This window comes from Thamnophis elegans, chromosome 2, assembly GCF_009769535.1.
Source record: "Thamnophis elegans isolate rThaEle1 chromosome 2, rThaEle1.pri, whole genome shotgun sequence".
Lineage (NCBI taxonomy): Eukaryota > Metazoa > Chordata > Lepidosauria > Squamata > Colubridae > Thamnophis > Thamnophis elegans.
Window position 1 is genome coordinate 83,295,637 of NC_045542.1, and position 24,317 is coordinate 83,319,953.

Consider the following 24,317-nt stretch of genomic DNA (forward strand, 5'->3'; position numbering starts at 1 on the left):
TCCACTCTTCTCCTTCTGCTATGCCCCAAAGAAAAGTCCACAGCCGGAAGGTCAAAGTTCGATAATATACAAGGCAGTCGTGTGTAATAAAGGGGAGGCAGAAATGCCTGATGTTTATAAGCAAGAATTGTTCAGTCTTATTTCCCTTAAAGTCCCAGAGAGAATCAGCGGACCACATAGGAGAAAGTCTCTTTCCTAGGGTTATATAATGTCCATAATCTGGTGGGCCACGATCTAGGGCTGGCCCCAGCTGCTCAAGGCAAAGGCAAAGGGGGGGAAAGCGATGGTTTTCTTGATACCCAAACCTTGTCCCTTGAGAAGAAATGGCTGGAGATAAAAGCTCCGCTTCGGCCGGCTCTAATCTCTTTCCACAGCCAAAAAAGAAAAAAGGCTGTGGCTTACGATTAGATCCTAACCTACGGGGCTATCCTCCCTGCCCCTTTCTTAGCCAAAAAGGGGTGCTATCTATGATCTTATTTAGATATACAGACCAGATCTCTGAGGAGCTCGGTGGAGCCCTCCTCGGCAACAGGCCACGCCCCCCGGAAGTCGCTTTTTTTTTTTTCTTATAGCCAAGGCAAAAGTGGCAAAATAAAATAAAATAATACGGCTGGATGAAGTAAACAATGTTCTTTGCCTTGGCAGATATCGTGAAAGAAGGGATATGATGAGGTGAGGGTTGCTGTTTTAAATGGAAAATTTCTTCATAATCACTTAGCCAAGCTGTGTGTAAATGTCTCCATGAAACAAGAACAAGCACTTCAGAGGAACTGCCATGGCAAAATCTGTCCAAATATAGACACCCCTGGAGTTCTTTTGGCTTCCTCCATTGTTCTGTTTTATCGTTTGCTGTGGTTTTACTCTTGGCAGGCCCCATTCATGGCACTTACCACTTGCTTATAGAAGGTTCTCAAGTTACTTGTGAATTACTTTAGAAGATGGATTATTTGTTTTATTAGTCCTATTTCTCACTAAAGGAGCTCAGAGCAAGAGGACTGAGCAAATAAAGCCACCTCATTTAAACCAGTTGTTACCAAACATTTTTGTCTCGTGACTCCTTTACATTCTTAAAAATAGTTGAGAATCCCAAAGAGCTTTGATTTACATGTAATGTGTGTGTGTGTGTTGCATTTGTGCTGATAAATAAATAAAGGGAGACTAGTATAGATCTATTTCCAGCTATTTAGCTCTCATCAGCTAGCCGTACCCTTACAGGGATTTGAACTAGCTGATGAGAGCTAAATAGCTTGAAATAGATCTATATTAGTCTCCCTTTATTTATTTATCAGCACAAATACAACACAAATGTAACAAAGGCAACAGTAAAAATATTGGCTTTCTGTCTGGATGGTCTCTTGTGAATGAGCCAATAGACAGAGAAAGGAAGCAGTATGCTTCCTCCCATATTTGGGCATACCAGGGGTTGTGTCACTAAATAAATAAATAAATACATACATACATACATACATACATACATACATACATACATAATCAGTATTTACTGTATTAGAAATTAAAACTTATGAAATTTATTTCATAGATTCCTTGAGAGGCTCCCATGGACGCTCAGTGATCTTTAGACCACACTTTGAGACCATTGATTTAAACAAAAATTTAGGTCTTTTAATTTATTACCAAAAGTCTTTGAGAATGATAGAAAAGAAGGTCTATGGATCTCCAAAGTAGGAAAAGAAATATGCTAAGCTCAGCGATAGACCACACTCCTTAATTACACAATGGATGTATACTTATAAAAAGAAAGGCCATGAACAGCCTAGATAAATGTATCTAAGTATGTCCCTTAAAATAATTATATCTTTAGGTAAATTGATACACGTTTATTATTTGTAAAGCTGAATGGGGAAAAGCAACCCATGATTGTCTCTATAAAACTAATGTGCCATTTATCTGCAAGATTAAAAATAATGAAAATTAAAAATCAGAAAATATACAAATTCAACTATGTAAGAAAAACTTTATTGGAGTACAAAATTATTAATAAATATGTCTGATTGCGAGCAGAAAAAATAGTTTAAATGACCTGTTGTGCTGATGGTACCGGTAGCAATCAATCAGGAAAGCATCATTAGGAACTAAGAAATTATGTTCATCTTTGACTAAACCTATTCTCCATTAAAGGATTTCTCAAATATATTTGCTGTTATCCTAAGACAGTGATGGCAAACCTTTTTTGGCTGCCATGCCAAATGCGGAGAGAGCACAGGGGAGTGCACCAGCATGCCACACCCATAATGCTATGCACACACACCCCTCAGCACGTGTGCACGATCAGCGACCCCGCTTTTGCCTTCCCCAGGCTCCAGAAACTTTCTAGGAGCCTGCGGAGGACAAAAACAGCCTCCCCACACACCCCTCCCCCAGACGCCCTCTGGAGGCCTCAGGCTCAGGAGCTTCCCTGAAGCCTCCAGAGGGCAAAAAACGGACCTACAGGGAACCCGGAGGTTTGGCAATGGTGACTTCCAGTTTGTCCGTAGGGCTGATTTTCGACCTCTAGAGCCTTCAGGAGGCTTCCCTGAAGGCTCTGGAGGTTGAAACTCAGACCTATGGACAAACAGGAAATCACCATTTCCAAACTTCCAGGTTCCCTGTAGCCTTCAGAGCCTTCAGGGGCCTTCAGGAGGCTTCCCTAAAGGCTCTGGAAGGCAAAAACGTTCCTACGAGCAAGCTGGAATTCCGTTCCTAAATTTCCAGTTTGCCCGTAGGGCTGATTTTTCGTGCTTTGGAGGCTTCAGGGAAGCCTTTGGAGGGCAAAAAATGGCCTCAAAAGAAGGCTGAAGTCAGCTGACCAGTGCGCGCATGTGGGCTGGCCAGCTGACAGGGCATTGCCTTGCGTGCCCTAACAAATGGCTCCGCATGCCACCTGTGACACACGTGCCATAGGTTCGCCATCACAGTCCTAAGAGAAAAAATGTCTCAGAAGGACCGAGAGCAAAGTATGTCTAAACAAAAACAAATTGCTTTGTCTAGATACATATACCCAATCCATAGATTAGGCTTTGTTTCCCTGTGTCTCATTCTTAGTCAGTCTGCCTAGACTGATTGCATGTTAAATATATCGCTGGAGATTAGGCAGCAGAAAATCTTTTTCAGACATGTAAACTTCAATTTGATGCATATATGGGAAGAAGCTCTGTTGGATTCTGTAGTCTATTATTGATGTGTACATGTATAGAATTGCATTGTTGGTGTTTGCAAGCTGAAATAATAATAGCATCACACTGGAATTGAATGCATGGAGTGCAGACAAGCTGTTGCACAAGCATAAGGAACAGTTTCATTATAAACAGTTGAACATTTTTACGATCATACCTTTCATTCTCAGTGGTAGACTTGTTTATGAACGTGCAATAGGAAGATTTAATGGTTACGTGGCATTTGAAAACATGGGCCTCTAGTCTTGTTCCTCCCATTTACTTTGCGTATCTATGGTAAAAAAAATTGAACAGCTGTAGCATATGAAAATATATGCCAATATTACTAAAATATTTTAAGATGGGAACTAAAGCAATCCACAATTACCATGAATGGAATCCAGTATAATGTTTACTTAGATTAGAGTTGCTGTAAAACAATAATTATTCATAGCATATGATGCATTCCAATGTCATGCTGTACTGCAGATGTATTGTGCAAGGTAGTTTTTATTCCAGTATAACGGATTTTTCCAATCTGATAATACTGAGCAATACTATTATGGATGTTGGTGGTTAGTTCTTTCAAATGTTCTCAAGTTTGTTTTTCTCTTTATATTTATTTTTCTTGCAGATACTCCATTGATTGAAGATGGCACAATGGATTATGCTATTACTGTTGATCTGTCTGGGGTGCATAAAAGGAGAATTTTTCACTTCTATAGGTATGGATAATTTTAAACAAATTGGTAAAATCGTGAAAGTTATTTTTATAACCATGTCTTTTTATGAATGGGAATATATTCCACCCTCTAGTTCAGGGGTAGTCAACCTTTTTATACCTACCGCCCACTTTTGTACGGACCTACAGGGAACCCGGAGGTTTGGCAATGGTGACTTCCAGTTTGTCCGTAGGGCTGATTTTCGACCTCTAGAGCCTTCAGGAGGCTTCCCTGAAGGCTCTGGAGGTTGAAACTCAGACCTATGGACAAACAGGAAATCACCATTTCCAAACTTCCAGGTTGTTAGTAGTAATATTTTCTAACCGCCCACCGGTTCTACAGTAATGGTGATTTTATGAAAGCCTAATGAAAATGTTTTTAAATAATGCTATGAGTTTTTTTTAAAAAGTCAAATTAAAAAAAAGGAAAGTGCTTCAGTATCAGACAAAACCCCTACATGAAAGCTGGAACGCCCACTAGTGGGCGGTAGGGACCAAGTTTGACTACCACTGCTCTAGTTCTTTTTATTCTTTCAAAGCCAATTTGGCCACAGGGGCATTTGTGTGTATGTCCCTAGAAATAGCATATTATACAGCTCCTCTGTAGGCTGCATTAGTTGCCATTTTGCTTCCTGGTTTAATTCAGGGTTCTGCTTATGGAGCCAAGTTATTTGAGGGACCACTTCTCCCCATTGCATCCACCTGTCCCATCAGGTGAGGCACAAGAGGCATATTACAGGTCTTGTCTACTAAGGAGTTTTATCTGACATACTTAAGAGAAGACTTTTTTTCTGCAGTAGCATCTGCCACTTGGAACATCATTTTCTTTTAGGTGAGATTGACCCTGGCCTTATTGGATTCCAGAGGGCCTCAAAAACTTGGTTTTGCCATTGGACCTGGAGATCCAATAGAAATGTGGAGTTTGTGAAATAGCTGTATTATATGTAAGATTCTGATTGCATTATCTTGTTTGTAACTGTTTCTGGTTTTTTTCCTATTTTGATTGTTTGAACCACCCAGAGTCACATATAGGGTAGGGTTGGCTTGGCTTGGCTTGGGTTACATTACATTACATTATATTACATTACATTGGATATAACTTGTGTTAAGGATCCTGGGACATCAGGATAACTGAACAGGACCAACACGATAGTGGCAGAGAAGTCATCAGAAGAAAGACTGAATTTGAATATCTGGCTGGGGTATAGCAAAATAAATTCCAAGGGAAACAAATAATTCCCCAATGCAGCTTAATGGGAGTGACACTGCGGCAGTGGTTCACAATATTGCTGCCTACTCTGTTCTGAGCTCTCTCCCTTCCCGCTCATGGTCACATGACCCAGAGTGGAATAAATGGATCCCATACCATACTTCCTAGTACACACCTACACAAAAATGGGCACAGTGCAAATGGAACACCAAAACATAAAGATGAAACACATTAATTTAATTACACAGAAGAAAATACAGATGGCCAGGCGTGGTAAAGGGATTGGAAAAATTCCAGATGGCGTGTTTTGCATGCTTTACAACAGACAAGAGAAAAGTTATAATTTCTTCTATATAACCATATTGTTTTTCAGAATTTTGTTTTAACTATGTTTTGGATGTCTCGTGGATTTTTAAATTTTAAAATGATTAAACTTTTTCCAAGTCATGAATGCTTGCCTTTTGTTTATTTTCGCATTAAAATTGAAATGATATTAGTGTCTTGAACTTCATTTCGAATTCTTCTGCCTGTACGTTATTGACTGTAGAGTATGAATCTCTGACAAGCTCATGTATTTTCCTTCAGAACAAATACGTTGTAACTGAAAATGGTATAGAAAATTATATTCCCATAGGAAATTCAAAGCAACTTAAATAAATTTATCAGTTGAGTTCCTGCTCATGAAATACATTCCACTGGTGCAGTGGTTCCCAAACTTGGCAACTTTAAGACTTGTGGACTTCAACTCCCAGAATTCTCCAGCCAGTAGAGCAGAGCTGGCTGGAGAATTCTGGGAGTTGAAGTCCGCAAGTCTTAAAGTTGCCAAGTTTGGGAACCAATGCACTAGTGAAATCAAAAGGATGGTTTTCTCCCTTCCCTCCATAGTTCTTTGCAGTCAACATGAACCTGCTTTGGCGTGTTGAAGGACTTTGCGAAGAACATTGGTAGGAGCAGGAGCATTGCAGGAGGGAGGAGGAATAGAGCATATCAGTATCCGATGGACATCTGCATCCCTAAATTGGATTCTGTCTGAAATCTAGCTATTGGCATCTGTTTTACATTATTCCTTTCCAAGAACTGCAACTCAGCATGTAGCATTTGATGAAAGACGAGAGTTCATTGTACAAAATGGAAAGGATGACAGATATCCTTCCATAGAATTTGGCCACATCGGTATAATTTTATGAGCTTAATAATCCTCAGAACATATTTAAGGGGGAAATAACCCATTCTTATGCATGACTGTCTTTAATAAGAACTTAAATTGGATGGCATTTCCTTCACTTGAGTTTATATATTTCCATGCAGTTTCCCTCAGGCTCTCAGTCTGACCATGTAACCTTTTTTTAAATTTAACATGTGTTTCTACATTATATGCTAACCTTGGCTAAATAAATTTTAGAATAGCAATTATGTGAGTTATATTCACAATCTATTACTGGTGAAAACGTCAATAAATCATGTCTTAATCAAGGCCCTATGAATTATTAAGGTAGTATCTAACAATATAGGCAGTTCCGAGCAGGATGGTTTTATGTGTTTAGGGTGTTTATGTCTGATAAATTCAGTATTTCCAGATATCCAGAAAGTCCTTTAGATCAGTGTTCCCCACCTTTCTGGGTCCACGACCGGCAGTGGCAGGGAAGGAGGGGATGGTTTCGTGCATATAATCTAATTCCACATATGGGCAAATGAGGTTTCACCTGCTAATCCGCCGCTTGCATGGCCTGGTTCCTGGGTCCATGGCCTGGGTGTTGGAGACCCCAGCATTAAATGTTGCTCCAACGGCTCCAAACACCATTGGTTATGCTGCCCCCACTCACCCACACATCAAGGTTGGTGTAGAGAGCTTTATTCAGTCTGTTCACCTAATAGTTCCATTTCAGGTTTTTCAGTTAACCCCTAGCTGCAAGCTTAGTACAGTAATTGGCTCGCGCCCAAGTAGATAACCAAAAGCAAAACAAACTTACGGCCAAACCAGAAACAGTCTTGGAAATAAAGGTTTTGCCTGGGTAGGTTCCAAAAACAAACAACCAAAATCCCCTCCAAGGTTAGGGGCCTCCACAGAGGTTTGTCAACAAGTCTGGTGGTCCGGGCTTGAGGGCTTGCAAGGAGAAGTCACAGGAATAGTCCAAGCCAGGACTTCAGGGGCTGGTTTTCAGCAAAGTCAGACATGAACAAGCTCCAGACTCACCTTCCAGGCAATGGCCAATAAGTCCACCAGACAGATAACTAACTACTACTACAAACACAAACATAAGCGTTAAATCCGTGAGCCGCAAAGTCCCGGAAACAAAAAATCTGGCCACTACCCACACATGTTGCTTCCAGAAATGCCTGCCTGCCTTGCTAAATAGTCCCTCCCAGTGCAGCCCATTAAAAGGGGTGGGGACTTTTCCCCATCAATCTGGCAGATCTCCGCCTCTCTGCCCTGCATACTCTAGCATCTAGCTCCTCTAACTTCCTCATTGGCCTGAGAGCTCTCCCCAGCCAAGGCATGTTCTGCTGGCAGTTCAGGGTCAGCAATATCGGACGGGCCAGGAATGCTCTCATTCTTCCTTGAGGCCTCTGAGGAAGACATGGAGGAGCCGTCTTCCACAGGAGACATCACACTGGTATAACATCAGATTTCTTTTTCTGTAAGTGTTCAACTTCGATCTGCAAGTCCTGCTATTTTGTATTTTTTTCAAAATTTAGAATTTTTCCTCAATCCACTTGAAGAATACCCAGATATTTGTTGGTTCTTATTTATCTAGACTCTTGATGTTCTTTCCGTAGGACCTCTTGATTCTTTCAGTTTTCATCCCCCCTCCCCCCGTAGATCGTGAGACTGGCACATTTGTCCAATCCATACTAGTAATAATAATAGCTGCTGCAAGAAGTAGAATTATTTTCTTCTTTCAAGTGTTATTCCCGCACTATAGCAGGGTCCGTTTGTTGGCAAAGCTGTCTCATCTGGCATGATCCAGGGCATTTTCAGGGTGATATCCGTGTACTTCATATCTTCCTTGATGCAATCCATCCACTTTTTCTTGAGTTTGCCACCAGGTTGCTGACAAGAAGTAGAATAACTGGCAAAACAAAACAAAGCTAGTAATAGGCATCTTTGATGCAATATCAAGACATCTGGAGCACCACTTGAACACCATTGGCATTAGCTGAATCACCTTCAATCAATTGCAAAAGGCAGCTTTTCTGAAACAGCTTACATCCTGCAATGATACTTTTTAACACCCTCAAACAACAGCATCTATCTATCCCAAGGCCTTGGGAAGAACTTGATAGGTTGGATAAAAATGCCATATCCAGTCTAAACATCTGGCTGACTACATGATCAACCATCATAATCTATGCATATACTTCCCAATCTATATTGAAACTGATTAATACCAGATAAGTACAACTCAGTTTCTATTACAATGTACTTTAAATAACTTGTCTGATTAAATTGTATTTTTCTCCATATCCAATGAGTAAATTGCTTAAAAATGGTTATGATTTTAATAAATGGCTTTAAAAACTGTCTTGGCCTAGAAAAAATTATTTCTAGTCAAAATGTAATAAACATGAGTGAAGCATTAAAGAGTAAAGAATTATTTTTCCAAATCTCTTCCCAAAAGAACATTTTTTTGTAATTTCAACAATAATTTTAATCTGGCAATTAAATCTGAAACTAAATTGGAAGACTCCAGTAGAACGTAGAAAGTTTGAATAAACCTTTATCACAAGTCAACGTCTACTAGGGACAATACAGTCAGAAGATGGTTTTCCCCCGTAAATCCTGTGTATTATTTTTATATACTGCCATTTTAGTTTCATAAATAAGTGATATAAACTAAGAAGTATTGGTTACATAAGGCTTTTTGCCATAACACAGAGAACTTGGCTGCTTTCTGAACAAGGTTTGGCAAACCAGTAAATATCAACTATTTTTTTCCAGCAAAAATTAGAAAGCTGGAACTGAAGCTGATCTTGTTAAAGTAAAAGGAAGCAAAGTTTTAAATAGGGTGAGAAAGTATCATTGCTTTAAACCAGGCCAATGGGCAAAAGTCTTTACGAAAGAAAAGAATCTGAACAGAAAACTTACAGAAATGAAATATTTCAATAATTATACTTTAGACCAGGGGTAGTCAACCTTTTTATACCTACCACCAACTTTTGTATCTCTGTTAGTAGTAAAATTTTCTAACCACCCACTGGTTCACAGTAATGGTGATTTATAAAGTAGGGAAGTAACTTTACTTTATAAAATTTATAAAGCAGAGTTGCAGCAAACCCCTACTGCCCACCATGAAAGCTGGAACGCCCACTAGTGGGCGGTAGGCACCAGGTTGACTACCACTGCTTTAGACAATACGACATGGCTTCCCCAAGGTAGTGCCAGACCTCTTAAATTTGTTTGAGTTACATTCCTATCTATCTGAAGAATGACAGGTTGACAAAAATGATGTGTATGAAAGAGAATCCAGGCAAGGAGGGTGGGAAGATGACTTAATTATTTGTTGTATTCAGTTCTCAATACTGGGATGTAATTAACAGTCGAATTTGCACATACTTTTTAAAATAAAATGGGAGCAATTTCATTAGCAGTCAGTTACTTGGAAGTCCGTGCATTATAGTAGCTTGACAATGTAGATATTTCCATTTAAGAAAGAATTCATTTGAGTGGAGTTCATGAAAAATTGATTTCTTCCAAATATTTGGAAATGCATGCTGAATATGAAAGGAGATATGTATATACTATTTCTTTTCACTGTATGGGATCGTGTTAAGGGCAATAAAGTAAATATGAACAATCTAATGAATATGATGCTTCTGAAAAGTCAGTATCCATCATTTTGTATACTGTCAAGTCCAGCGAATAAGCTTCTTAAATATTCTTACAGAGGATCCTAGTAAAGAAATGAAACCAATATTAAATTCCTGTATTCTGAAATTATAGAAAAGCAGCTCCAGTAATAATATTGACAGATTTAATTTTCTGTCTTTAAATTAATTCTTCTGTGGACTTTATGATAGTTTCACACATTAAATCTTAATTTGTTGCATCTATTGGTGTTCTGTGCTGCCAATTACACGTATAGCTAGTTCCTGATGCAACCCCAAGTGCAACCCTTAACTTTAGTAACATCACCATGATTCAAACGGTAGACGCTCTGTTTAGAGAATGAAGCTTAATTTTCAAATAGTCCAGAGAAAGACAAAACACCAATTCAGAGATGATCCTGGAGTGGTCAATTTGAAGAGTAAAGTTTAGTTGGATGAACCAAGGATAAGCATACAAATAGAATTGCAGGCAAGATGGTAGTAGTGGAGAGGTTCATTGCCACAATGACCAGTCAAGCTGTAGTTTCACTTCTATAGTTCTTGTCTCCATTGAATATTTCCTTACACCTCTTTCTTTCAACTAGATGGATGGTCTTTCCCTGCTCTGCTTTTCTTAAATGTGTTGTGTATTGCTAGGCTTATGATCTGGACTAACTCAGTTCTGTATCAGTTGATTCAACCTGAACCCATATCTCCTCAGGTTTCTCTTTGGGCAATTTCTGTGATGCAAACTGAATTCAGTATTCAGCCTGGCCAAGTCCTTTAGCTTTTGTCTCTCTGTCTGATTCATAATGCTTTGCTATCATCCAGCTGAAGTAATGATGTTTGACTTCTTCCTTTTAAGGCCAGATGACAGACTTGATTCATGCGGAAAAAGATCTGGTGCAGTCATTAAAGGCATATATTCAAGAGGAAGAAACTAAACTTTCTAAAATAAAAAGGTAACGGAAGAGACTATGAATGTACTATGTATATATGTATATATACAGGTTATGTATAGGTTAGGTAGGTAAGTAGGTATATTTATTTTAATACATTTTACTTTTCTTGGCAGTTGGACATAGTTACAGTTATTTTTTTACATTTGAGCCGAGAGAGAAGGCTGAAAATATTTGCAATTTTACCTAAAAGTAAATCCCGTTTTAAATTCAGTAAAGTATTAGCTGTATGTGATACAATGTTTCAATAGAAATGACCCTCATTCTACATTCTATCTAGAACATAGCCACAGTCACCAAGAGTTGACCATAATTTAGCATAATATAATATAATATTCCACATTAGAAAAGCAAGAGTATACCTCCCCTCCCCCCAAAAACTGAGAAATCTGAATGCAACCCAGTGTGAAAAGTAGCTCTAAGGATAGTCATTGGATTAAATTCTTTTGTAACACGTAACCTGAAACCTGAGTAATTTCCCTCTCATGTTTACTGCAGGGTAACATGAATGCATATCACAGCCAGAGACTGTTTTAGTAGGTGAATATATAAAGAGAACTGGGAAAGAGCTTAGGCTGAGCCAGGAATTTATGTGCATTCTCAGAATCAAGTTTCTGAATCTTTTATGTATAAACGTTTTATTTCACCTGAGCCATTGTTTTTAATTGTCTAATTTGGGTTTGGATGTGATAGGGCTCTATTTCTGTTGTTATTACATAGCTGGAATCAGAAACTTGTGCATGTATAAGAAAGGAAAGACATTTTAAAATTGAACTCAGTTCTTGCTGACTGTGTTCATGTAGTTCTGTTGGCCATGATACAGAGCTGGGTTGCCCGTTTTAGTTTCCCTTTCAAATACTAACCAAGCCCAATCCTGCTTAGCTTCTGAGAACAGCCAAGAAAGGTTAGATGCTGCCACCTGCTGAGACATTTCTTATCTTTAAAATGCTTGCTTGGATTTACCTCTGAATTTTTAATAGCTATTTTCCTTGATATAGATGATGCTTTAGTATGCAACTTTATTAATTGTTCCTTTACCCTGATGGTTTAAATATCAGCCTGGAACAAAAAAAAAAGCAATAACATATTTTTAAAAGGAATTGGTCATATAAATCTTTGCAATTTAAAGGTATTATATAAGTAATAAAATGCAAGAAGGTAGGAAATAATGGCAATATTTACTTCATTTCCACAACCCAAGATTAAAGGACATAGATGATTCTAAGAGGACGGGTTGAGAATAAAATGTTGTCATAGTCTTATCTATTCAGGGCTAGTAAGCTGAAAATTATATTCAATGTATGTATGTGCTTTTATTTCCCAGCTGGGCTGAGACAATGGAATCCTTAACAGTCAAATCCTCCTCCGATCCAGAAGGTTATCTTGCTCATCCTGTCAATGCTTATAAATTAGTAAAGCGCCTCAACAAAGAATGGCTGGAGCTGGAGAATCTGGTTCTCGAGGACATGACCAAAGGTGAGAATCTTTGGGGGATCACAAATGTAATATAATCCATATGGATTGTTCTAGAGTTTTTATCAACCGATTTCCTTCATCAGTAATATTATTCTATCTGTAATTTTTTAATCAGTGAGGTCATTCTCTCTTTGTTCATAATCATCTAGCTAATTCACGCATTCCCTGAACTAATGTGTGAATATGGGATGCAATTACCATATTTTTCAGAGTATGACGTACCTTTTTCCCTCAAAAAAGAGGCTGAAAATCTGGATGCGTCTTATACACTGAATACAGCATTTTTTTTTTGCCTCCTGAAGCCCTTCCCCCTTCACCAAAATGGTCATGCAGAGCCTGTAGAAAGCTTTCAGAGAGCTCCTGGGGGCTGGAGAGGGCAGAAATGAGTGAAAAACGGGCCGTTTTTTGCTCAATTTTACCCCAGCCCCCAGGAGTACTCTATAAGCCTCCTAAAGGCTATGCATGCATTTTTTTTTGACGGAAAATGGGCCATTTTTTGCTCATTTGGGGGGGGCACCCCCCAGGAGCACTCTGCAAGCCCCCTAAAAGGCTATTCATGCCTCTTCAAAACCTTGCCTCTTCAAAACCTTGGTGCATCTTATACTCCGAAAAATACAGTATCTCTTAGTTTTTGCACTTCCCTGAATTGTGCAGTAAAAGTGTCAAATATCTTCATGAAAGTGTTTGCAAAATCCCGCTAATCAGATATAACTGTAGGCCAACATGCTGATGGTATAAATCACAGAAGTAATTTGTGCCTAAACATTAGCGACCCTTACAGGATGTGAAAGAAATAGAGTGACCTGTTCTCAGTAGTTTTCACTGCAGGAAGATATTGGTTTAATGGACTGGTGCTGCTTCTTCTGCTATGTCGTATCTCCTATGACTTTAGCACATTTAACTCCTCCTTTCAAAAACAGATAGTATTCAAGTCTTCATTTGCTTTTTTCCTTTCTATAGAAAAGGAAAGAGGGCAGAAAAGTCCCTGTCTAACTTTTCTCCTTTGCCCCAACGTGATTCCTCCCATCAAGATTGTTTCTCACCGCTGGGTGAGATCATTCGACGGCACGGGATAAAATACCACCAGTACGCGGACGATACGCAGCTGTATCTATCTGCCCCGTGCCAACTCAATGAAGCGATTGACGTGATGTGCCAGGGCCTCGAGGCTGTTAGGGACTGGATGGGGGTTAACAAGCTTGTACTCAATCCAGATAAGACCGAGTGGCTGCTGTGCTTCCCTCCTACTAATTGGCCAAGTGTTCCATCTCTCAGGCTGGGGGGTCAAACAGTACGCCTCTCAGACAGGGTCCGCAATTTGGGAGTCCTCCTGGACCCACAGCTGACTTTTGAACACCACTTGTCAGCTGTGACCAGGGGGGCATTTGCCCAGGTTCGCCTGGTGCACCAGTTGCGTCCCTACCTGAACCGGGAGGCTCTCACAACAGTCACTCGTGCCCTTGTGACCTCCAGACTGGACTACTGCAACGTGCTCTACATGGGGCAGCCCTTGAAGAGTATTCGGTGACTTCAGCTTGTCCAGAATGCAGCCGCGCGAGCGATTGTGGGTGCACCTCGGTTCACCCACGTAACACCTATCCTCCACGAGCTGCACTGGCTGCCTATTGGTCTCCGGATACGCTTCAAGGCGCTAGTCGTCACTTATAAAGCCCTTCATGGTATTGGACCTGGGTACTTGAGAGACCGCCTGCTGCCAATTACCTCCACCAGACCGATTAGATCGCACAGACTAGGCCTCCTCCGAATTCCATCCGCCGGCCAGTGTCGACTGGCGACTACCCGGAGGAGAGCCTTCTCTGTTGCTGCCCCGACCCTCTGGAACGAACTCCCCGTGGAGATTCGCACCCTCACCACCCTCCAGGCCTTCCGCATAGCCCTTAAAACCTGGCTGTTCCGACAGGCCTGGGGCTAAAGAATCATTGCCCCTATCTCGAATGGTATGATTGTTGCGCTTTTTAATTATGTATTGTTTTGTGTTGCTGTCAACAGTCTGTATCCCCCTTCCCTTGCTTGAGTTGTGAGCCGCCCTGAGTCCCTTTAGGGAAAAGGGCGGCATACAAATGAAATAAAACTCTAAACTCTAAACTCTTCAAATTAGGTTGCAGTTATTTTAGTGTGCTTTTGAATCATTGTTATTTGAAGCAAAGAAAAGGGTTAAGTTGGTTCATTCCTGGAGCTGCTTTTCTATAGGAAGGAATCTTGACTCATCTCAACTCTTAAATTTATATTTGCTTACAGCCTATAATTAACCTTTCAGAAATGTTTTAGTCAGCCCTGAGTGGTTGGTGAGACTGAGAAATGTGGATTAGAGAACAGCCAGTTACGTCTCGGCCTTACTAAAGGAGTGAGTCGTATTTTTGTGATTGGAGCTGTACTTCTTTTTCCTTGGCCTACTAAAAACCATGACAGGGACATATTGATGTCATCAGAGAAAGTGGTGGGGAGAATGTTCTCTCTCTCTTTTTTTTTAACTTTTGGAGGTTGGATATTGAAGCTAAGTAGATAAGCAGCACTGTGGTTTCCTGCAGGTACTATGGCAGCCAAAAAGGACTTGGGGATGTACTCTGGAGGCACAGTTAGTTAACAGGCAGTGATATGCTCACTGCAATGTAAACTGTGAACAGAAAGACTTTATATGCATCAACCCGCTGCACATCTTCAAATCTGTCTGCAGACAGAATTTCTTTTCACCCCAATAAGATTTGCAAGGAAATTTTATGATGGAAGAATAGGGAGTGGCAGTATTAATTTCCTGCATCCAGATTTGATGTTTCACCATGCAGGTTGTAAGGGTTGTTGTTCTTCTTGGCATTCATTCTTAGCATTCAGTTGCTCTATCTGCTTGTTTTCCACTGTACTTCCAGGAAACCTTTTCAATGCACAAGGCAATGGGAAGGGGGTTCAGCCAGCTTATCACAGAGCCTTAGTTAAGAGAGGAGGGGCTGTCACAAGGTCACAGAGAGGACTTCTGTGCCTAGGGAAGATTTGAACCTGTCTCCGCACAGCTAATCTTGTAGTTTAACCACTGCATCATGCCAATTCTCAGGCAGGGTCTAAGATCCAGAAACCTCATTCCCTATTTCTGAATTTCTTGTGCTACTTGGAAGATAAAAGCTTTCTCTTGAAAACTGATTTGTCTTTGTGTTTCTTAAAGTTTGGATGAGAGCAATGTACTCCAGACATATTAAAAAAAATAAATGGATGATAGTAAAGAAAGACCTATTTTCTCCCTAAATATGTCATTAGGCGGCAAAAATGTATTGCTTTATTTGGAAGCGGTATCCATTTTGAGTCATTCTTAGAACTCACAATTTGCAAACTAGCCAGAACTAAGAGAATGGGAATCTCTTTTCTAGAAAATCAGAAAAATTCATAAATATGTTAGACTAAATAAGGTTTCTGTCAATAAGCAAGCAAAACTATAATTTTTTCTTCCTCTCTACTATGGTGATGCCAAACATAGGATTTTTACTAAGATGAAATTTCTCTTTCCTTCCACATCTGGTATTGTAGTATGGAGGCTGCTAGTCAGATGTGATCAACTGCATAAATCATTTTTTTTCCTTTTTTATAACCAATAGCCTTTGAAGTTTTTGGCTATTGACCACATTAAATCACGTGCTTAAGTTTGGCTAGCTGAACATGAATTAAATAATTTTTTTACCTCTAGAATCATGATTTGTAATCTTGTTTTAAAATGCAGCCTTACAATCAATTATATTTATTTTATTAGCTTTCTTCTAAAATATTTTGTATATGTAAGTCTAGATGTTAGTCTTTACAGCTATTTCTCCTCCTTTTTTGCAAAACTATTTTTGACAGGAAAAGGTTGTTTCTGAATGCTCTAGTAGTATTAAAGAGGAAATGTTGTTTTCTCAGAAATCAACCACATATGGTTAAGGGCAATCCTGTGCTTATATTTTATGCTAAAAGCATAGAGGATGTGAAATGTGCTGGTTCAGCCAAGGTGTGCAGCTCATGTTTTAACAGTACATCTTGAGACCTTATCCCTTGAAGCTTTGTGAGAGCAGAAAAAGAGAACCTCCTCTTCACTGGCAAAGGATGGGTATAAATACTATAAAGGGGTTTAGAGAACACAATCACTTTTCTGTTTACGCTTTGTGTCTGCATTACTTATAATATGTTGGCCATATGTGAGTGAGTACTGGAAGTGGAACCGCATCGCTCTCACTCTTGGATGTAGGGTGGGTTAGATTAGAGGTTCTTTCAGTGATTAAAAGCTATAGGCATACATTGTTTGTTGGATTGCAATTATCAGGATTTTGGAAAGAACAAAACTTAGAATTGTTAAAGGGGGGAGGAGTGTACCATAGATTTCTTCCTGGCCATTTATTTCTGAACTTCAGCTAAAACAGCTGAAAACTGTTGGCCTTTTTTAATCAAATCATTTTAAATCCCAAGAATATTTAGTCTGTTAAATACTCACTGCCCTTGTTGAGGTATAGCAATACAGCTGTGAACTGGCCACTAGAATTAAAGCTGAATTTCATGCTTTTTTCTCCCTTCTCCATCTTTCTTTTCTATATCCCAAAGAGCAGAGAACGGGTTACTCAAATTACAGTGTATCTTGAAACCAGAATTGGAAATGAGGATTTGAAGTAGATTTCCAATTGTTTTTAAGAAGCTAACTATAGGTTGTTCAGATATAAAGGGAAGGTGGTTTCTTCAAAGCAAGAGAGGGATTGGAACATTGCAGGAACACAGTGAAATTGGAGGGTGGTGGTAAGAGGGAATATCCAAATATGAAGTTTAGTGCAACTCATCAGTCTGTTTTTTTGACAATTAAATTGCTCCAATGTAGACATGATGACCAAAATATGATCACCAATCAACGTTACTTCTTGTAGCCCATATTTTCTCACTGCTTACATTTATTTTCATTTGCTAACTTGGACTTATCTTCATGCCAAATAGTAAATAGCAATATATTCTTTGCAATTTGAGAGTCTGATGAGAACATTGTTTATTTCTGTTTCAATTTCAACTCTTGGATCCAATATACCATATTCTCTGGAACAGGAGAGATGTTTTTCATTGAAGATCAATCTGCTATTGATTATAGTCTTTATGAGACACCCGGGTTAACCATTTCTGTCTTTTTCAAATAGGCTTTATTACAAATCTGACGGTTCAGCGCCAGTTTTTCCCAAATGAAGAAGATGAAACTGGAGCTGCCAAGGCGTTAATGCGTTTGCAGGACACATACCACCTGGATTCTGAAACAATATCAAAAGGAGAATTTCCAGGTGATGATTGAAATCTATATGATGTTTCTATGAAGTATATTGTTTCTTTGAATTAGGTTCCCTGCTGAATATATATATAAAACAGTGAATATGTTATGAAACCCTACATTTGTATGCTGTGTCTCATTCTGTGTCTACGTTGGCTCTATGACAATTTTGTTTTGTTATTTCCAAAATTATGGTTAGCAATGGTTCACTAGATTTCAGAGAAGCATGCCTAGCATTATTGTAAGGATGTAGAAATAGCTTGGAAATGTAGTGCTCTTGTCTAGATTGATTTACAAACAAACACAGTCAGTTTCCATTTTTTTGGTGAGCTCTATGCTAATGCAAAGCACTGTCAGAATTATTGTGGTTGAGATCAATGTGCCGGTCTGTAAAATAGTTCAAGGTCACTATATATTTCAGGCAAAACAAAAATTAACAAAGTATTTAGTTTTCTTAGTTTCACAGATTACTTATGCGATCTTTGGGCCTCACAAATATTTTTAATAGCAAGTTAAGTAACTTACAGACTTTGTGACTATAAATATTTTTTTGTAATATTTGGTTAATTCAAAAGTTTTATATGCCACATTTACTAATAAAATCCTCAGAAAGTGGTGTCCATTAAAAACATTTGAATAACAAACTTCAGTAGAATAAACCATTAATAAAACCCAGTATTTGGCTCTAATGCATGCTAATCTGGGATTCGTTCCAGTTTTTCTCATGGATCAGTTTATTTGGCAACTAGACATGATGAATATCTGGAGTTAAAGGTATACTTCAATATTTTCTATTGTCCCAGAATCTGGATGACTCTGTTGGGGTAAATCAAATACATAATTAAGCATGGATGTTGGGTAATAGAATAGAACTAGACTGTTCTCAGTGGTTTTTGTGTCTAAATTGAGGCTCCACAGAGGCCAGGTTATGCTATGCATCTGCTTAATTCTGTGTTCCTTTTCACCACAGAAAACATTTCCACTCGATGGGGAAGACAAGCAAGTTTGAGTGAAAGTGTCTGAGACAGTTGACAGTTTTAAATTTTGAAAAGGCAACTCCCCACCGCATCCTGGATTTTAAATGATATTGGGGTGGTGTGACAAGGGAGATGGCAGACTTGGAAAGAAATACTTTAGAATACTTGCTTTTTGATTCCAGCTGTCCTTACACTTCATTGAAATATAAATATTACTTTACTTGAGGCTCAAGGGAAAGAGTGTGGGACTTAATCTCTCAAGTCCCTTTAGCTTCCAATTCCACTGTTCATACCAATGAGCATTAGGACTGAGGTTTTCTGCTTTTTGTTCTCAAGCTACTTTAAGTTTTAAGGAAAAAATGGCATCCTTCCACACTGAGGAAAAACAGGGCTATTTCCACTCTCAATGCAGGTTTGGGTTTGGTTGCAATTTAAAAATTCCTGGTGAGAGAAGGGGAAATGAACTCAAAGGTCACGTACTGAATTAATTCTGTCATCTGATCCTGAATCTCCTGATACCCTGGTAGGATTCTAGACTAAAGATAGGAAAGCAAGAAGATGAAGGAACATCAAGAACCCAGTTCTTGAGTGGGTGATACCTAGGAATGCAATTTTCAAAGCAGCAGGAGGACTGATTATTTGTATCTGATTTGGAGGTTTTGTGAATAGGCAGGAGGGAATTAGAAAAATCTATCCTTTTCCTGTGTATCTCAGGGGACTTTTTTTTTTACCATGTCCAAAGAATTTATTAATTTATTTAATTAACTTGTATGCCGCCCACTCTCGGAAGACTCAGGGCGGCTTACAAATAAGAAGGGAAAGGGGAATATAAAAAATAAAAACAACACTTAAAAATTCAACAACATTCATAACCTAGGATGGGGCTGGATAATTCAACAGCCCCAGGCCTGCCGTAACAGCCAGGTCTTGGTCGCTTTGCGGAAGGCCGGAAGGGTAGTAAGGGTCCTGATCTCAACGGGGAGATCATTCCATAGGGCCGGAGCAGCTACTGAGAAGGCCCTCCCCCAGGGGGTCACCAGCTGACATTGGCCAGCAGATGGAATCCGGAGGAGGCCTAGTCTGTGCGATCTAATAGGTCTTTGGGAGGTGATTGGCAGGAGGCGGTCTCTCAGGTAGCCAGGTCCGATACCATGTAGGGCTAGAAGAGCATTCATCTAAAAACAAAGGGAATAATAAAATAAAATCATTTTTTTCCTCACATGCCTTCATTGCGTAGAACTCTATCAGACAAAAAGCTTAGGCAGGTTTGCCAGACGTACTTAATGTGTACTTTACTCATTTCAGGCACAAAGTACCGATCTACCTTGACAGTGGATGACTGTTTTGGTATGGGGAAAACAGCTTACAATGATGGAGATTATTATCACACCGTGCTGTGGATGCAGCAAGCCCTAAAACAGCATGATAATGGTGAACAGACAACCATCAGTAAAGCTGACATCTTGGATTACCTCAGCTATGCTGTTTTTCAGCTTGGGGATTTACACAGAGCAATAGAGCTTACAAGACGGTTGGTCATCCTAGGTAAGAAGTAGCAATAGAAACTTACTCCGATCCATAGCAGAGACAATACTTTAAGGGGAATGTGGGCAGCTTGCTCTCTTTGTTGGCATCTCTGAAAGAAGCCTCACCTTTTCCTAGTCCCATAAAGCAACTATTTGGTCCTGGAAGATAAGTGCCTGTAGTAAGAAGATGCCCATAGGGTGGGAAAAGATTGTCTCACTGTGTCTATGCCCCATTATTGGATCTTTAACTCAAACATTTGTTTTCTTGGGCACACATTGCTCCATGCTTCATTATGGAGGCACCAACAAATCCAGCAGATATGTCCCCATTTCCTGCAAAGCACTTTTTTTTGCCTCTGATCCAAATAGCTGCGCATCCCAAGTAATGCATTTTTCCTTAGAGGCTTATGGAATTTCTGGTCTGGGAAACCTCTCTCGCCTGCCATACCAAATGTATAAAAGTGAGGGTTCTGTGATCACCACCGTTTGGAGATAAGAATCCCTGTCACTTGACAGCATAGGATCTCACTTCACTGTTCTCCTGTACTTTTGAATGAAGACAGTGCTAAATTATCCTGAATTCTGTTCAGACAAAGTGAAACTAATGCTGACTTTTAGATCTTTTAATCCAGATTTCCAAATTCTCAGCAGACCATACCATCTCATTAACTTTGCTTCATGAGATTATTTACTCTATTTCCCCCTTTCTTAACTATAAAGATGATTGCTAATAACTTCCAGAGACTGAGAACATCTGCTTCTACTCAGTGCTGTTATTTGCTTGGATTATTGTGCAGTTTATCTAAGGCAAAATAACAATCCAATCTATTTCTGTCAGGATTGCCTTGAAATCTGCAGTGGAATCCTGATTTTTTTTCCCTTCTTATTCTTCCGAATATATTTTAAATATACTGAATAAGCTCTCTGATCAATCCTCTGTTTTCTATTTGTTTATCCATTTTCTTTTTGCCAAAATCATTCCCTTGCTTTGGAATGTTGACTTCTTCTTTTTTTTCGATTTCTTGCCCTCATTCCTTTTGTTGCTGCTAAGAAGTTTGACAGTAATACCCCAGGTATAGTCTTGTATTAAATAAAATCAAAGGATTCAAGTTACTATATGATTTCATTTTTTATTTTGATGTTTGAAGTTTTATTCCAATATTTCTGCATATTTACATTCAATACACACAGAGAGATGCAGATGGTAACAAAAATACCCTAAGCATATTAGATTTCCAGCAATGAAAATAATTATTGTAATTCATCCCTTCAAACTTGATTGGTGTTAATCTTAATGACCTTGCCTGAAATCAAAAACTAAGTGATTAAGCCACTCAAAGTCACCTATACAGTGAAGTAGCAATAGCAATAGCAGTTAGACTTACATACCGCTTCATAGGGCTTTCAGCCCTCTCTAAGCGGTTTACAGAGTCAGCATATTGCCCCCAACAACAATCCGGGTCCTCATTTTACCCACCTTGGAAGGATGGAAGGCTGAGTCAAACCTGAGCTGGTGAGATTTGAACAGCCGAACTGCAGAACTGCAGTCAGCTGAAGTAGCCTGCAGTGCTGCATTTAACCACTGCGGCACCTCGGCAGCATATAATAATTGATCAATCAGTCAATCAAATAAGTAGGATTGAGTATGATTAGCACTTGGTAGGGAGACAATCAGGGAATATCAAAGCTGTATAAGCAGGGTTTGATTTACAATCCAGAATTTCTGTCATAAGTCATGGCAGTTGTAAATTGAGGTACCCAAGTGACCAGACTCAATTTTACAACTTTTTTTGTAGTGATCATAAGGTGAATCCATGTATTCCTATGGATGTTTGTTTGTTTGCTTTGGTCTGGAAACCAGCTGAAAAGGTCAGAAAATAATCTTTTTAATCACAGTCATAGCTTCCTGAAAGCTGTAAAGATGAGCCAAGTGTCTACAAGGGTGGGTGTCAGAACTCCAGAACCAGGTCATAACCAGGTCCATTATAATTTAGAGCAGACATTAACTGACCAGTTGTTAAGTGAAAACTACCTGTAGATTGGACTGGAAAGTCTGAATATTTTCTGAAAGAAAACAGCATCAAACCCTTCCATGCTGTAACTGAGTATGGACATGATTGCAAAGTCATTAGGAACTGATTTGTACACCTAGGCTGGGATGTAATCTCTCATGTTTGATGTTAATCTGTATACGAATGATGCTGTGTTAAACTTAAAATTGTATCGGAAAGTACTGAATGTTGATGTAAGACTATTCCCTCTAAATTGCTGACCCAGTTCTGGTTTTATCCCTAAAATATCCAGAGTTTTTAGGTTATCAGACCTTTCCACTATAAACCCAAATTGCTTGTACTCCTATTGATTAGGCTAGTCTGCTGGGCTGTTTCAATAAAAAATGGACAAGCTTTATTTTAAAAAAACAAACCTGTAATTGTGCTCTTTTTAATGTAGAGAAAAGCCATTTGTTGGTAAACATGCATGACATGTCATGTCATTTTTGAGACAATGCATCACACTCTTCCTTTATTGCCTTTGTACATTTCAAGCCCAATGAGGATCCTATCTTTAATTCACGGAGAGCCTAATTGGAAATGGGGGGAGGCTGGCTTCTGACCTGCATAATGTAACAGGTGGCCTGCTATAGACTTCAAAGTCTTGTGTTGATTCTCTTACGATTTTTTTCCAACCAAGACCCAGGTCATGAGAGAGCAGGCAGCAACATGCAGTACTTTGAGAAGCTGCTGGAGAGCGAAGAAGAAAGAAACCAAATCAATAAATCGGCAGTGAACCCCAGTGAGCCCAAAACATACAATGGCATTTATGAAAGGCCGCGGGACTACCTGCCAGAACGTGAGACTTATGAAGCCCTTTGCAGAGGGGAGGGTGTGAAACTGGTAAGTAAAAAAAAGTGCCAAGGATTATTAGTTTAAATAGCGATAGCACTTAGACTTATATACCGCTTCACAGTGCTTTGCAGTCCTCCCTAAGCGGTTTACAGAGTCAGTCTATTGCCCCCAACCACCTGAGTCCTCATTTTACCCACCTCAAAAGGATGGAAGGCTCAGTGAACCTTGAGCCTGGTGAGATTTGAACTGCCAAATTGCAGTCAGCAGAAGTAGCCTGGAGGACTGCACTCGAACGCGGCTAAATTCTCGTATTGTTTCCTTTAAGACTACATTTTAGAAGTAAGTTCATCTTTGCTTTCAACTTGCTAAAAGACATTAAAAAAGTCAGTAGGTAATTTCACATGGCAAGGTAACTTAATTTTTACACCAAGAAGCTATATCCTCCATTACGAAACACAGAGAACAATTTGAAAAACAGTTGCCATTTCAGATGAATAATGAATAGTTCTTCTTTGAATTGCATGTAGTTGCTCATCTGTAATGTTCAAGACTATTCTGTTTGGTAACAATGAGCTCAGAAAATGCTTAAAATTATGACAAGATGTCATGTTTAAACTTATCCTTGCTTATAGGGTTGGAAGGGACAGAATAACAAAATAACAGAATTGGAAGGGACCTTGGAGGTCTTCTAGTTCAATTCCCTGCTCAGGCAGGAAACCCTATACCATTTCAAATTGTTGTCCTTAAAAGCTTACAGTGTTGGAGCAACCACAACTTCTTCTTTTTAAAAAACATATATATTTTTATTGTTTTTACATTTAAAATAATGCAGCACAGCGAAGCCATTATAACCATACAATCACAGTATATACACATAATCTCATCCATTAGCTGTCAGCCTACTTAATACATTATCTATCCTTCTATCCAATCACATTTACAATTTGTTCCAGTCTTGTCACCTTGTTTTATATCAATAATAAAATCTGTTCCAAACTTCATAATATTCCGACTTTATTTTTTAGTCCTAAGATGAGCCTATCTGCTTCCGCACAGGCCAAAATTTTCTTAATTATGTCTAACTCTGATGGGATACTTTCTTTTTTCCAATACTATGAATAAGTTATTCGCGCCGCAGTTAAAACATGGATAATTAAATAGAGCACATCTTTCTTATACCCCTCCAGTATTATGCCTAGGAGGAAAATCTGGTTTGAACAGAATTTAATCTCCCACCATTTGTTCCAGCCATGATTGTATCATTTTCCAATATCTTTTTGCCTCATTGCATGCCCACCACATATGAGAGCACCCACAACTTCTGAAGGCAAGCTGTTCCACTAATTATTATCACTGTCAGAAAATTAAT

General features: G+C 39.1%; 1 protein-coding gene across 4 annotated transcripts in view; it reads left to right on the top strand.

Moving 5' to 3' along the window:
- The window catches only part of P4HA2 (prolyl 4-hydroxylase subunit alpha 2), a 67,293-nt gene that overhangs the window by 22,704 nt on the left and 20,272 nt on the right, over nt 1-24,317 (top strand). For all 4 annotated transcript variants that reach the window (XR_004254685.1, XM_032209583.1, XM_032209584.1 and 1 more), the window contains exons 3-8: nt 3,787-3,877; nt 10,755-10,851; nt 12,173-12,324; nt 17,475-17,612; nt 19,882-20,121; nt 22,794-22,996. Coding sequence is in view for 3 of the 4 variants with exons in the window: in XM_032209583.1 (XP_032065474.1) it covers nt 3,805-3,877; nt 10,755-10,851; nt 12,173-12,324; nt 17,475-17,612; nt 19,882-20,121; nt 22,794-22,996 (903 nt within the window). In the remaining variant the exon portion in view is untranslated. The remainder of the gene's footprint in view (nt 1-3,786; nt 3,878-10,754; nt 10,852-12,172; nt 12,325-17,474; nt 17,613-19,881; nt 20,122-22,793; nt 22,997-24,317) is intronic.